Source organism: Eriocheir sinensis, chromosome 9 (assembly GCF_024679095.1).
Source record: "Eriocheir sinensis breed Jianghai 21 chromosome 9, ASM2467909v1, whole genome shotgun sequence".
NCBI lineage: Eukaryota > Metazoa > Arthropoda > Malacostraca > Decapoda > Varunidae > Eriocheir > Eriocheir sinensis.
The window spans coordinates 19,861,189-19,872,685 of NC_066517.1; the positions used below are offsets into that span (position 1 = coordinate 19,861,189).

Consider the following 11,497-nt stretch of genomic DNA (forward strand, 5'->3'; position numbering starts at 1 on the left):
GAAAAACAGAAAAATAGTACAACAGGCAAATAGTAAAATAAATAAATGGAAAACAATTAAACAATTCATTATTAATCGGAAAGAACAGGTTAGCGTGAGATGACAAAATAAAATATGAATCCGGTCTAAGAAATGCCTGAGGAAGAAGGAGGAACCTGACTACTCTGAGAGAAAAAAACAAAAGACAAAAACAACGATAAAACAGAGAATGTATGATTGTCTCTAAAACAAAAGATATGTTAGATAAAAATAGATGAAACTGCAAGGAAGAAAATAAAATAAAATAAAATATGTACAACATAACACAGAGAAAGGAATAATTAGGTATACATAGCAATAAGAAGGAAGATGAAAGGTGGGAAGCAGAAAGGCGAGAAGGAGAAGCAGAGAAAAGAATGGAGAATAAGAAGAAAAGAGAAACAACGACACAGAATAATGAAGGAAGAGAAGAAAGGAAAAGGAAGAGGGAGGAGGAGAGAAAAGCGAAAGGAAAGGCAAACAGAAGCATACAGGAGGAGGAGGAAAGAGAAAGATGAATGAGTAGAAAGAAAAAGAAGGAAAATAAAGGAAATGAGAGAAGCGTGAAATGAAAAGGACCGAGATCAATAAAAGAGAAAAAAGGACCAATAAAATATTTTAAGGAGTGGGACTAAGGAACGAAGAGAGAGATAGTGTGTAGCGTGAACAGAAGAACATCATGACAATGGAAATATAAAGAGGAAAAGGAGTGTGCAAGAAGAGGATACAGTACCACATAACACTGCGAGGGGAAAAGGACCTATTCCCAAACAAAGGGAGAGGAAGAGAGAGGAAGGGAGAAGGGGAGAAATGAAGTGTGTTATCCTCTTCCCCATAATACTGTGCCTTACCTAGCATCCCACTCCCTATACTTGCTATACTCAATAATGTAAAGGAAGTGGGCGGAGAGAAGTGAAGAAGTGTGTTTCCCTTTCTCTGCTAACACACTTCCTCTTCTGGCTGAACCGTGATGAAAAATAAAGTGTGCAAGGACGGAGGCGAATACAGACGGGAGAAAGTGGAGGCTCTTCTGCAGTGGCCACGCCCTTTGCAAACCCACACGTAGAAGCGAGGTTGTAGGCAGCGAATGGGAGGATGTAGTGGTCTTGGTGTGATGTCTAAGTTTGGGACAATCAACACAACACATCCTAGTTGCTTACCAGTACCAGAAGCTGGAGTGAAAGAAGGGAGTGACAGGGAAGGGGGTGAGGAGAGGTAGTGATCTTACTGTGATGACCCGGTAAGTTTTGGACCATCGCTACCACACCAGAAGTGAGGGTGTTGGAAGAGAAGGAAAGGCTGTAGTGATCTTGGTGTATAGTGGGGATTCCCAACCTGGGGTAATGACCCCAGGACGGATAACTTCATCTTTCCTGTGGGGATATGGGGAAACAGAGAGCGACCAAGAAAATCCTAAAAAAATGCCCATTGTATTAGGCCTTAGATTAGGACAGGTTGAATGCCCTTTTATGCCTTTTTTTTTCGAATGATATTTACCATTCTGCAGAACCGCACATCGCGTACCGCACTGGGAAAGAAAAGGAATGGGACCGCACTACCGCAACCGCACTACTCCGGAAAAAGTACCACACAACCGCAACCTCACTTCTGATTTTTCAGTACCGCGCCCACCTCTGAAAAATGAGTTGGTTAAAGCGTTATTTTTCTCTCTTTCTCTACAACAGTTTACATTTGTCACCCTCCTCTTCTTGCTTCTTCTTCAACTCCTCCTCCTACCTCTTCTACTCTTTTTCCTCTTCCTTTTCCTTTTCCTCCTCATCATCCTTTTCCTCCTCCTCCACTTCCTTCTTCTTCAGCTCCTCCTCCTCCTCCCCTTCTAGCACTTCTATTCTTCTCCTCACAATCTTAACAAAACAAACATTCAGATATCGGAATCATTCAGGGAAAATAAAGACGGAAGAAACAAAGTCAAGAAAAGTGGGAATTACAAAAAAATAAAATGAAAATCGAGAAACAAAGCGATATGGCAATAATGAAGCGGCCGATCGGTGACTGACACACCGGAGAATTAACTGACTATACTGATTTTTTGAACGGTTTGATAATTTAACCCTTGACTCGCCACACTTCAGAACAGCAATTAAATATTAATAAAAAATAAATAAAAGCACGCCTGACATTATAATTCTCTCTCTCTCTCTCTCTCTCTCTCTCTCTCTCTCTCTCTCTCTCTCTCTCTCTCTCTCTCTCTCTCTCTCTCTAGCGATAATAATGAACTCTCATTTTCTTCTCCGTACTTTCTTTTTTATCAGCGGATTTTATTCATCCATTCATTTTTCTTTTCATCCCTCCTCCTCTTACTTCTCCTCCTCCTCCTCCACCTCTTCCTCCTTTTCCTCTTCTTTGCTCACCTGTTCACAAATAATCAAGTTACACAGAACACAAAAAGGTGAACTTGCTCAATCAGGTAATTTGTGCTACTAGTAAGGAGAAGAGGAGGAGGAGTAGGAAGAAGAGGAGGAGGAGGACGAGAATGAGGAGAAGGTAATGGAGGAGGTAATGGAGGAGGAGGAGGAGGAGGAGGAGGAGGAGGAGGAGGAAAAGGAGCTGGAGAAAGAAGGAGGGATTAGGAAGGGGAGGAGGAGGAGGACGAGGAGATGGATACGATAAGAGGAGAAAATTAAGAGGGAAAGTGAGCGTAATTTTTCCTCTCAAGACGATTTGTGGGTTTGATCCTTTGACTTGTTTACTTACCTAATTGAACCAGAAGGACTGTGTGTGTGTGTGTGTGTGTGTGTGTGTGTGTGTGTGTGTGTGTGTGTGTGTGTGTGTGTGTGTGTGTGTGTGTGTGTGTAAGATCAAGACTGGACTGTACTTTTTTTTTAAGTCATAGTCGCCGGTAGACTTTCTTCAGGGCGATGGTGGTCAGCCCAAGCCCGTCATGGCGCAGGCAAGTGTTTATAGTGGCGCCATCTTTCTTGTCTCATGCTGTCCCCAAAACTCATCCTTGAATCACTGGGACGGTGCCTCTAAAGTCCGGGTTGAGGGGTGGTCTTCAGGCCAGCATGTGGGTAGTCTTAGGCCTCTCGCCGGTGATTATAAAATTAATGTTGGTAGCTACGGATTCGAACCCGGACCGTCCACAACGCGGTGAATGAGAGGCCCGCACGATAACCACCCAGCCTCCGCCTCCCATGCTATATTTTCTATAGTGTCAGTAGCTTTTATAAATATGTTTTTAAAAACGAAATCATAGCAAAAGTCTAAATTAGCATAATATTTCTTTCATTTCATCCCTGGTGGCGTTCCTCATTCCAGATTTTAATATATGGAAAGAAAACGAGGCAACAAGCCGTTGCTAACTACTTCTTACTGTAGGAAGGAAAACAAATCTTTAAAGAGCCGCTCTTTATTTTAGAGTATTCGTGAACGTTCGTAAGACAGTCGAAAGGGCTGTAGCATTACCGTCCGTACCCATAGCCATAGCTGGGGCGGTAGTAGCTGTTGTGTCTGTATCCGAATCCGGGCTCAGCACTCCTCTTGCCGATGTAATGACCGCCATGGCCATAGCTGGGGCGGTAGTAGTGGGTGTTGTATCCGTATCCGAATCCAGGCTCAGCCTCAGCCTCGGGCTCAGCGCTCCTCTTGCCGATGTAATGACCGCCATGGCCATAGCTGGGGCGGTAGTAGTGGTGTTTCCGTATCCGAATCCAGGCTCAGCCTCAGCGCTCAGCGCTCCTCTTGCCGACGTACTGACCGCCCTGGCCAGAGCTGGGGCGGTAGTAGTGGGTGTTGTATCCGTATCCGAATCCGGGCTCAGCCTCAGCTTCGGGCTCAGCGCTCCTCTTGCCGAGGTAATGACCGCCATAGCCATAGCTGGGGCGGTAGTAGCTGCTGTGTCCGTATCCGAATCCGGGCTCAGCCTCAGCCTCGCTCAGCGCTCCTCTTGCCGATGTAATGACCGCCATAGCCATAGCTGGGGCGGTAGTAGCTGCTGTGTCCGTATCCGAATCCAGGCTCAGCCTCAGCTTCGGCTCAGCGCTCCTCTTGCCGATGTAATGACCGCCATGGCCATAGCTGGGGCGGTAGTAGCTGCTGTGTCCGTATCCGAATCCGGGCTCAGCCTCAGCTTCGGGCTCAGCGCTCCTCTTGCCGAGGTAATGACCGCCATAGCCATAGCTGGGGCGGTAGTAGCTGCTGTGTCCGTATACGAATCCGGGCTCAGCCTCAGCCACGGGTTCGGCGCTCACTGCCAGAAGGCAGAAGCCCACCAGGACGGTAGCTACAGCCTGTGAGGAAGAAAAGTAAGAATCAGTTCCGTCCAGAGGCACGCCGCTCCCCTCGACCTGACAGCCCTACGGCGGGGCTGCGGGAGGCACCTCCAAGGAGAAAAATATTCAACTTAGCAATAAACTCTAGCAGCAACAAATGTAGACTCCCGACGCTCTGGTAACTACGGCTCTCACGCCCGGGCACCAGCTGCTGCCTGGATGGAGCAAGGACGTAAAGATAGCGACAAGCTGCCTGTGGGAGCACAGCTGAAGGCAGCCACACTCACCGCGATCTTCATGTCGACCAGGTGGAGAGACCAGCTTCGACTGTACTGACTCCCGCCGCCGGGCCGCTTATATACCGCGCCGCGTGAGGCCAGGGTCGCCCGACAGTTTTCTCCCAGCTTGGCTCCGGCTTTTCCGGAGGGAGAGGAGGCGCCATGGCCAGTTACGTGTTGCTGACAGCTCCCCCCCTCCTCCCACTTGTTCAGGAGAGTCATTCTCAGGTACATCAGCCATCCTCCCAGCGGATTCTTCAAGTTGTACAGAACGAAAACAAAGGAGAAAGCTGGACCGTTGAAAACAAAAAACAGAAGAGCTCATTGAGAATGGAGCAGATATGAGTCAAATGTAGAATGACTATTTCCTTTCAGTTTTTAGGTATAGTAAATCAGCCACAAAGTAAAACAGCTACATACAAAGACCGCTACATAGTAAAAGACGTAGATAGTAAAAAAGCTACATAGTAAAACAGCTACATAGTAAAAAAGCTATATAGTAAAAGAGCTACGTAGTAAAATAGGCAAATAGAAAAACAGAAAAATAGTACAACAGGCAAATAGTAAAATAAATAAATGGAAAACAATTAAACAATTCATTATTAATCGGAAAGAACAGGTTAGCGTGAGATGACAAAATAAAATATGAATCCGGTCTAAGAAATGCCTGAGGAAGAAGGAGGAACCTGACTACTCTGAGAGAAAAAACAGAAGACAAAAACAACGATAAAACAGAGAATGTATGATTGTCTCTAAAACAAAAGATATGTTAGATAAAAATAGATGAAACTGCAAGGAAGAAAATAAAATAAAATAAAATATGTACAACATAACACAGAGAAAGGAATAATTAGGTATACATAGCAATAAGAAGGAAGATGAAAGGTGGGAAGCAGAAAGGCGAGAAGGAGAAGCAGAGAACAGAATGGAGAAGAAGAAAAGAGAAACAACGACACAGAATAATGAAGGAAGAAGAAAGGAAAAGGAGGAGGAGGAGAGAGAAAAGCGAAAGGAAAGGCAAACAGAAGCATACAGGAGGAGGAGGAAAGAGAAAGATGAATGAGTAGAAAGAAAAAGAAGGAAAATAAAGGAAATGAGAGAAGCGTGAAATGAAAAGGACCGAGATCAATAAAAGAGAAAAAAGGACCAATAAAATATTTTAAGGAGTGGGACTAAGGAACGAAGAGAGAGATAGTGTGTATCGTGAACAGAAGAACATCGTGACAATGGAAATATAAAGAGGAAAAGGAGTGTGCAAGAAGAGGATACAGTACCACATAACACTGCGAGGGGAAAAGGACCTATTCCCAAACAAAGGGAGAGGAAGAGAGAGGAAGGGAGAAGGGGAGAAATGAAGTGCCTTACCTAGCATCCCACTCCCTATACTTGCTACACTCAATAATGTAAAGGAAGTGGGCGGAGAGAAGTGAAGAAGTGTGTTTCCCTTTCTCTGCTAACACACTTCCTCTTCTGGCTGAACCGTGATGAAAAATAAAGTGTGCAAGGACGGAGGCGAATACAGACGGGAGAAAGTGGAGGCTCTTCTGCAGTGGCCACGCCCTTTGCAAACCCACACGTAGAAGCGAGGTTGTAGGCAGCGAATGGGAGGATGTAGTGGTCTTGGTGTGATGTCTAAGTTTGGGACAATCAACACAACACATCCTAGTTGCTTACCAGTACCAGAAGCTGGAGTGAAAGAAGGGAGTGACAGGGAAGGGGGTGAGGAGAGGTAGTGATCTTACTGTGATGACCCGGTAAGTTTTGGACCATCGCTACCACACCAGAAGTGAGGGTGTTGGAAGAGAAGGAAAGGCTGTAGTGATCTTAGTGTATAGTGGGGATTCCCAACCTGGGGTAAATGACCCTAGGACTGGTAAGTTGGTCTTTCCTGTCACAGGAACTCTATTACCCTACAGTGCGGGGTTATGGGGAGACAAAGAGCGACCAAGCAGATCCTAAAATCATGCCCATTGTATTAGGCCTTAGATTAGGACAGGTTGAATGCCCTTTTCTGACCTTTTTTTCAATTTTTTTTTACCTCTCTACATAATTTACGACATACAAATATATTAATACTTTTTACAGTACGGGTGAGAGCCGAGTCAGACATGTGAATGATCATTTAGGGTAATGAATGAAGGGAGGCGTGGAAAACAGGTAAGGGGTTAAATAATGGAACCCCTGGTGAATAGGTACAGGTATAGTGTGTGACGAAGAGGCAACTTTGTGATGATTGTAACACCTTTACGGATAACACACAGATAAGAAATGATAGCAGGGTGCGGATGGATAAAAAAGAAGTAAACTAACCTCGTTTAGAATCAATAAAACAACGAAATAAAGGAGAATGGATCGATACAAAAAAAAAGAAGTTTCCCCGATCGGTGACTGACACACCGGAGAATTAACTGACTATACTTTTTTTGAACGGTGATAATTTTTAACCCCTTGACTCCACACTTCAGACAGAACAGCATTAAATAGGCAAAAATAAATAAAAGCACGCCTGACAAATTCTCTCTCTCTCTCTCTCTCTCTCTCTCTCTCTCTGAGAGAGAAAAATCGGAAAAAAAGAGAACTTGCGAGAAGGAGGATATGAGGAAGACAACGAAAACAAAGGGAGAATCAGGACACAAAAATATAAGATATTTTTCGCTTGAAATAAATTTAAAAAACTACAAGAATGAGAAAGAATTGGAAAGTTGCCTGAGTTTCCTTACGCCTCCCCTCGCTTCCTTGTCCTCCCCTCCCCAACCTCCCTTCCGTTCTCTCTTGCACAACCTTCCCGGGACTCGAGGCAACACTCAAGCTAATTTTTACACACAAGAAGGGAAGGCGAGGGAGGAGCTGGAAATGAGTTGGTTAAAGCGTTGAATATTTCTCCCTTTCTCTACATTAGTTTCAATTTGTCACCCTCCTCTTCTTCCATCTTCTTCAACTCTTCCTCCTCTTCTACTCCTCTTCCTCTTCCTCCTCCCCCTCCTCCTCCTCCTCCTCCTTCTCTTCTTTGCTCACCTTTTTACAAGGAATCAAGTTACACAGGAGACAAAAAGGTGAACTAGCTCAATCAGGCATTCTATGCTACTAATTAGGTGAAGGTGAAGAGGAGGACGAGGAGGAGGAAAAGGAGCTGGAGAAGGAAGGAGGGATGAGCAAGGGGAGGAGACGGAGGACGAGTAGATGGATACGGTAAGAGGAGAAAATTAAGAGGGAACGACGAATTGTGGATTTGATCTTGTCACTTGTCTACCTCATTGAACCCCAAGGAATGTGTGTGTGTGTGTGTGTGTGTGTGTGTGTGTGTGTGTGTGTGTGTGTGTGGTACATATAAAACAACATGCATCGGAATATAACACACACACACACACACACACACACACACACACACACACACACACACACAATGCACTGCTCTGCCAGGGTTCACGGCCTGACAGGGCGGTGGTTCGAGTCCGCTCAGGCCGGATTCTTTCCGTTGACTAGGAGTGGTTACTGTCCCCTCTTGAGCAAGGGGATGGGGTGTGTGGTGTGTGAGGTCTTGGCAGTACCCATAGATCAACGATAAAGAGCATTTGTTTGCTTATGTCGGGAGGGTACCTGCTGGCGATTACGAATCCAACACGTGATCAGGCGGTGGTGGTGAATTACACACACACACATAACTAATCGACCCAGTTTTTCCACCAGATTTTGCCGCAACAAAAGTGACGACTTTTTTGTGGACAATGAATCAGCATATTACTTAAAGAGGTCAAAATCAAAGACCCCCCCCGCCTCCCTCTCTCACTCCAAGTATGTTGTCGAGCGGGATCACACACATAAAAAAAACTTGTTCAACTCAATTCCCCCACAAAAAACACGTGCGTCGCCGGAGTCGTGGATCAGCCTCCTAACAACTGTTGATGCTGGCCAGACTCAGGACGCTTGGGACATCAAATGGTTTTTTTTTTACAGTAACGGAAGCAAGGAAAAAAAAAAAACATTACTGCTGCTCCTGTAAAAAAATCATTGTTCAAATGCTACAAGAGAGGTGAATTTCAGATGGAGAAATGTCTTTTTACTTATTTCTTTAAAGAGGTCGAGTCGTAGGCAAGGTGAAATACAGACGAAGAAAGGCTGGTCCAGAGATTACAACTACATAAACTTTTTTTTTATGCTGCCAAACTCACCCAACGATATTAGCTCAAATGTCAAAAACAGGCCATTCTATGATCTGCTCACATCACCTATGACGATGACCACTTACAACCCTGGACCTCCCGACGCTCGCAAACAGGAACCGCGACACACTCAGTAAGCTCAGCCGGGAACGGAGAACCACCCACGCCTTGGCCACACTGCCCTCCCTGACGACTTCCCGCTGCGCCGCGCCTTGCATCGATAAAATAATCAGCCCGGTTCACTGCGCCGCGCCTTGCATCGATAAAATAATCAGCCCGGTTCACTGCGCCGCCAACTACTGAATATACACTCAATTTGGAGCTTTACATATCGCGCAGGATACAGGCTTCTTAATTTTGTTGTTTGATTAAGAGTATGAAGTCATCAGGTCTGTCGTATTTCTCGCGATCAAATTATGTGGATTAAGTTATGATCCCATTCCTTGTTACTTTTAGTCATAATTAACTACTCTTTAAAAACTGACGGATTATGATTTGTATACTATTATAATTATTATTATTATTATTATTATTATTATTATTATTATTATTATTATTATCATTATTATTATTATTACTATTATTATTATTATTATTATTATTATTATTATTATTATTATTATTATTATTATTATTATTACTATTATTACAATACTATTATAATGATAATGAAAGAATAACACAAATCATTCTACTTAAAACACAATAGTTAATAATGCCAAAGTATATGTGTGTTTTAAAGAAAGGCGTTATCCTTACCTTTCTAAAAATAAGAACATTATCTTAGTCTTTCTACAACTAAAGACGCAATCCTAATCTTTTCAAAACTAACGACTTTATCTTCCTAATCTTATCAAAACTAAAGACAGCATCCTAATCTTTCAAAAACTGAAGACGTTATCGTAATTTTTCCCAAGCTACAAACATTCGGCCACTCCATTCTGTTTTCATTTACAAAAGCACCACCTGGCGACCTTTTCTTTCTTGAGCTGATTCCGATACTGATGGTGAAGAAATAACAATAGCAATTATAATAGTAATTTCCAAAACTATTTTTATCATTATTACGATTATCATTAGTAAAATTACCACCATTATTATTATTATTATTATTATTATTATTATTATTATTATTATTATTATTATTATTATTATTATTATCATCACTATTATTATTAATATTATTATTATTAACGCCTTTATTTTGATAAATGGCCCAGCGCTTGCGTATCAAAACCTTGGACGGAGGAAAAGTATACACAAGGAGGCGAGGAAACCAAAACTCGCCCTCCATTGCCTTCAGTCTATTACGCCGCCGTGTCTGGGTTGTTTCTGGTGGAATTATGTTATTGCGGCTAAATTATTTCCCGGTCTGAACACGAGCCCAGTGTCCCTTACCCTCCACCCCCCGCCCCCCACCCTCGCCCCGCACCCGCATGCTCACGCCCCTGACCCGCGGGACTCGAGGAAGACGCGAATGATTTGCTTCGAGGTGACGTCCGCCTCCACTGACCACAGGCAGCGAGGCGGAGAGGGAGAGGGAGAGAAGGAGGAAGAGGGAGAGGGAGAGAACGAGAGATAATAGACTACAAAAAGCAAATAAGAACAAAAGTAGGCGGACTCACAAACAAACAAATAAATCAAAGACAATTAGAATGAGGAACAAGAAAACAGGCAGAAAATAAACTCTCTCTCTCTCTCTCTCTCTCTCTCTCTCTCTCTCTCTCTCTCTCACACACACACACACACACACACCCACACAATATATATATATATATATATATATATATATATATATATATATATATATATATATATATCTATATATATATCTATATATATATATATATATATATATATAGATATATATATTGGTAGGCTGGCCGAACTGGTAGCGTACTGGGCCCACATTCACCGCGCGATGGACGACGCGGGTTCGAATCCCCACGCTACCACTCGGATTTTTCAGTCACCGCCGAGTGGCTTAAAACTACCCCCATGCTGTCCTGAAGACCACCCATCAACCCGGACTCTAGAGGAAGCCGTCCAAGCGAATCAAGAACGAGTTCCGGGGGGCAGCATGAGCCAATGCAGGATGGCGCCACTATAAACACTCGCCTGCGCCAGAACGGGCTGGGCCGGCCATCAGGCCCCACCTGGAAGAAGCCTTGGGCCGACCATCAGGCCCCACCGGGAAGATGCCTACCGGCGCAATAGGCAACAACGTAAAAAAAAAAAATATATATATATATATATATATATATATATATATATATATATATATATATATATATATATATATACATATAATATACATATATATTAATAAATAAATAAAAGACGTGTGTGACGACTCAGAGGTGGCCGAGTGGTTAGCGTGCTGGCGTGGTGAGTCCGTGGACCTATGGTCGAGTCCCACCACAACACGCTGATTTTTCAAACCATCGCCGAGTGGCGGAAGATCACCCACATGCTGCCCAGATCTTCAGTCAGTCAAGAGGAGCACCGGGGGGCAGCATGGGCCAAACAAGAGTCATATATCACGGCAGCCACTATAAATAAAATTGTGTAAAGGAATCAATAAATAAATAAATAGAAAAGCAACAACACACACATAAAGTAACAAGCAAAGAAACAGACCAAAACGATAGACAAACAAACAAACAGAGACAGACACACACGGACGGGGAGGCACACCCACACAACGTCGGGAGAAAGTCATCACACCTTACAAGTGAGTAGGAAATTTTTAGATGTTTCTTGTAGTTAATAAAGTCTCTCTGACCTCCACGGCTGTCATGGAACACTA

General features: G+C 43.6%; 2 protein-coding genes across 61 annotated transcripts in view; one reads left to right on the top strand and one right to left on the bottom strand.

The window, feature by feature from the left end:
• LOC126996100 (uncharacterized) overlaps positions 1-4,279 on the top strand; it is a 43,558-nt gene extending 39,279 nt beyond the window's left edge. For all 50 annotated transcript variants that reach the window (XM_050856266.1, XM_050856251.1, XM_050856270.1 and 47 more), the window contains 2 exons: positions 3,834-3,933; positions 4,137-4,279. In XM_050856266.1, coding sequence (XP_050712223.1) covers positions 3,834-3,933; positions 4,137-4,261 — 225 coding nt within the window. In that variant the 3' untranslated portion in view covers positions 4,262-4,279. The remainder of the gene's footprint in view (positions 1-3,833; positions 3,934-4,136) is intronic.
• Positions 1-6,217, bottom strand: part of LOC126996101 (prisilkin-39-like) — a 51,642-nt gene extending 45,425 nt beyond the window's left edge. For 6 of the 11 annotated variants that reach the window (XR_007750954.1, XR_007750955.1, XR_007750950.1 and 3 more), the window contains exon 1: positions 870-884. The gene's annotated coding sequence lies outside the window, so the exon portion shown is untranslated. Of the gene's footprint in view, positions 1-869; positions 885-1,178; positions 1,194-4,537; positions 4,624-5,893; positions 5,909-6,202 lie in introns of those variants that run through there. The other 5 variants (XR_007750956.1, XR_007750962.1, XR_007750961.1 and 2 more) reach the window with 4 other exon arrangements.
• Positions 6,218-11,497: the final 5,280 nt, after the last annotated feature.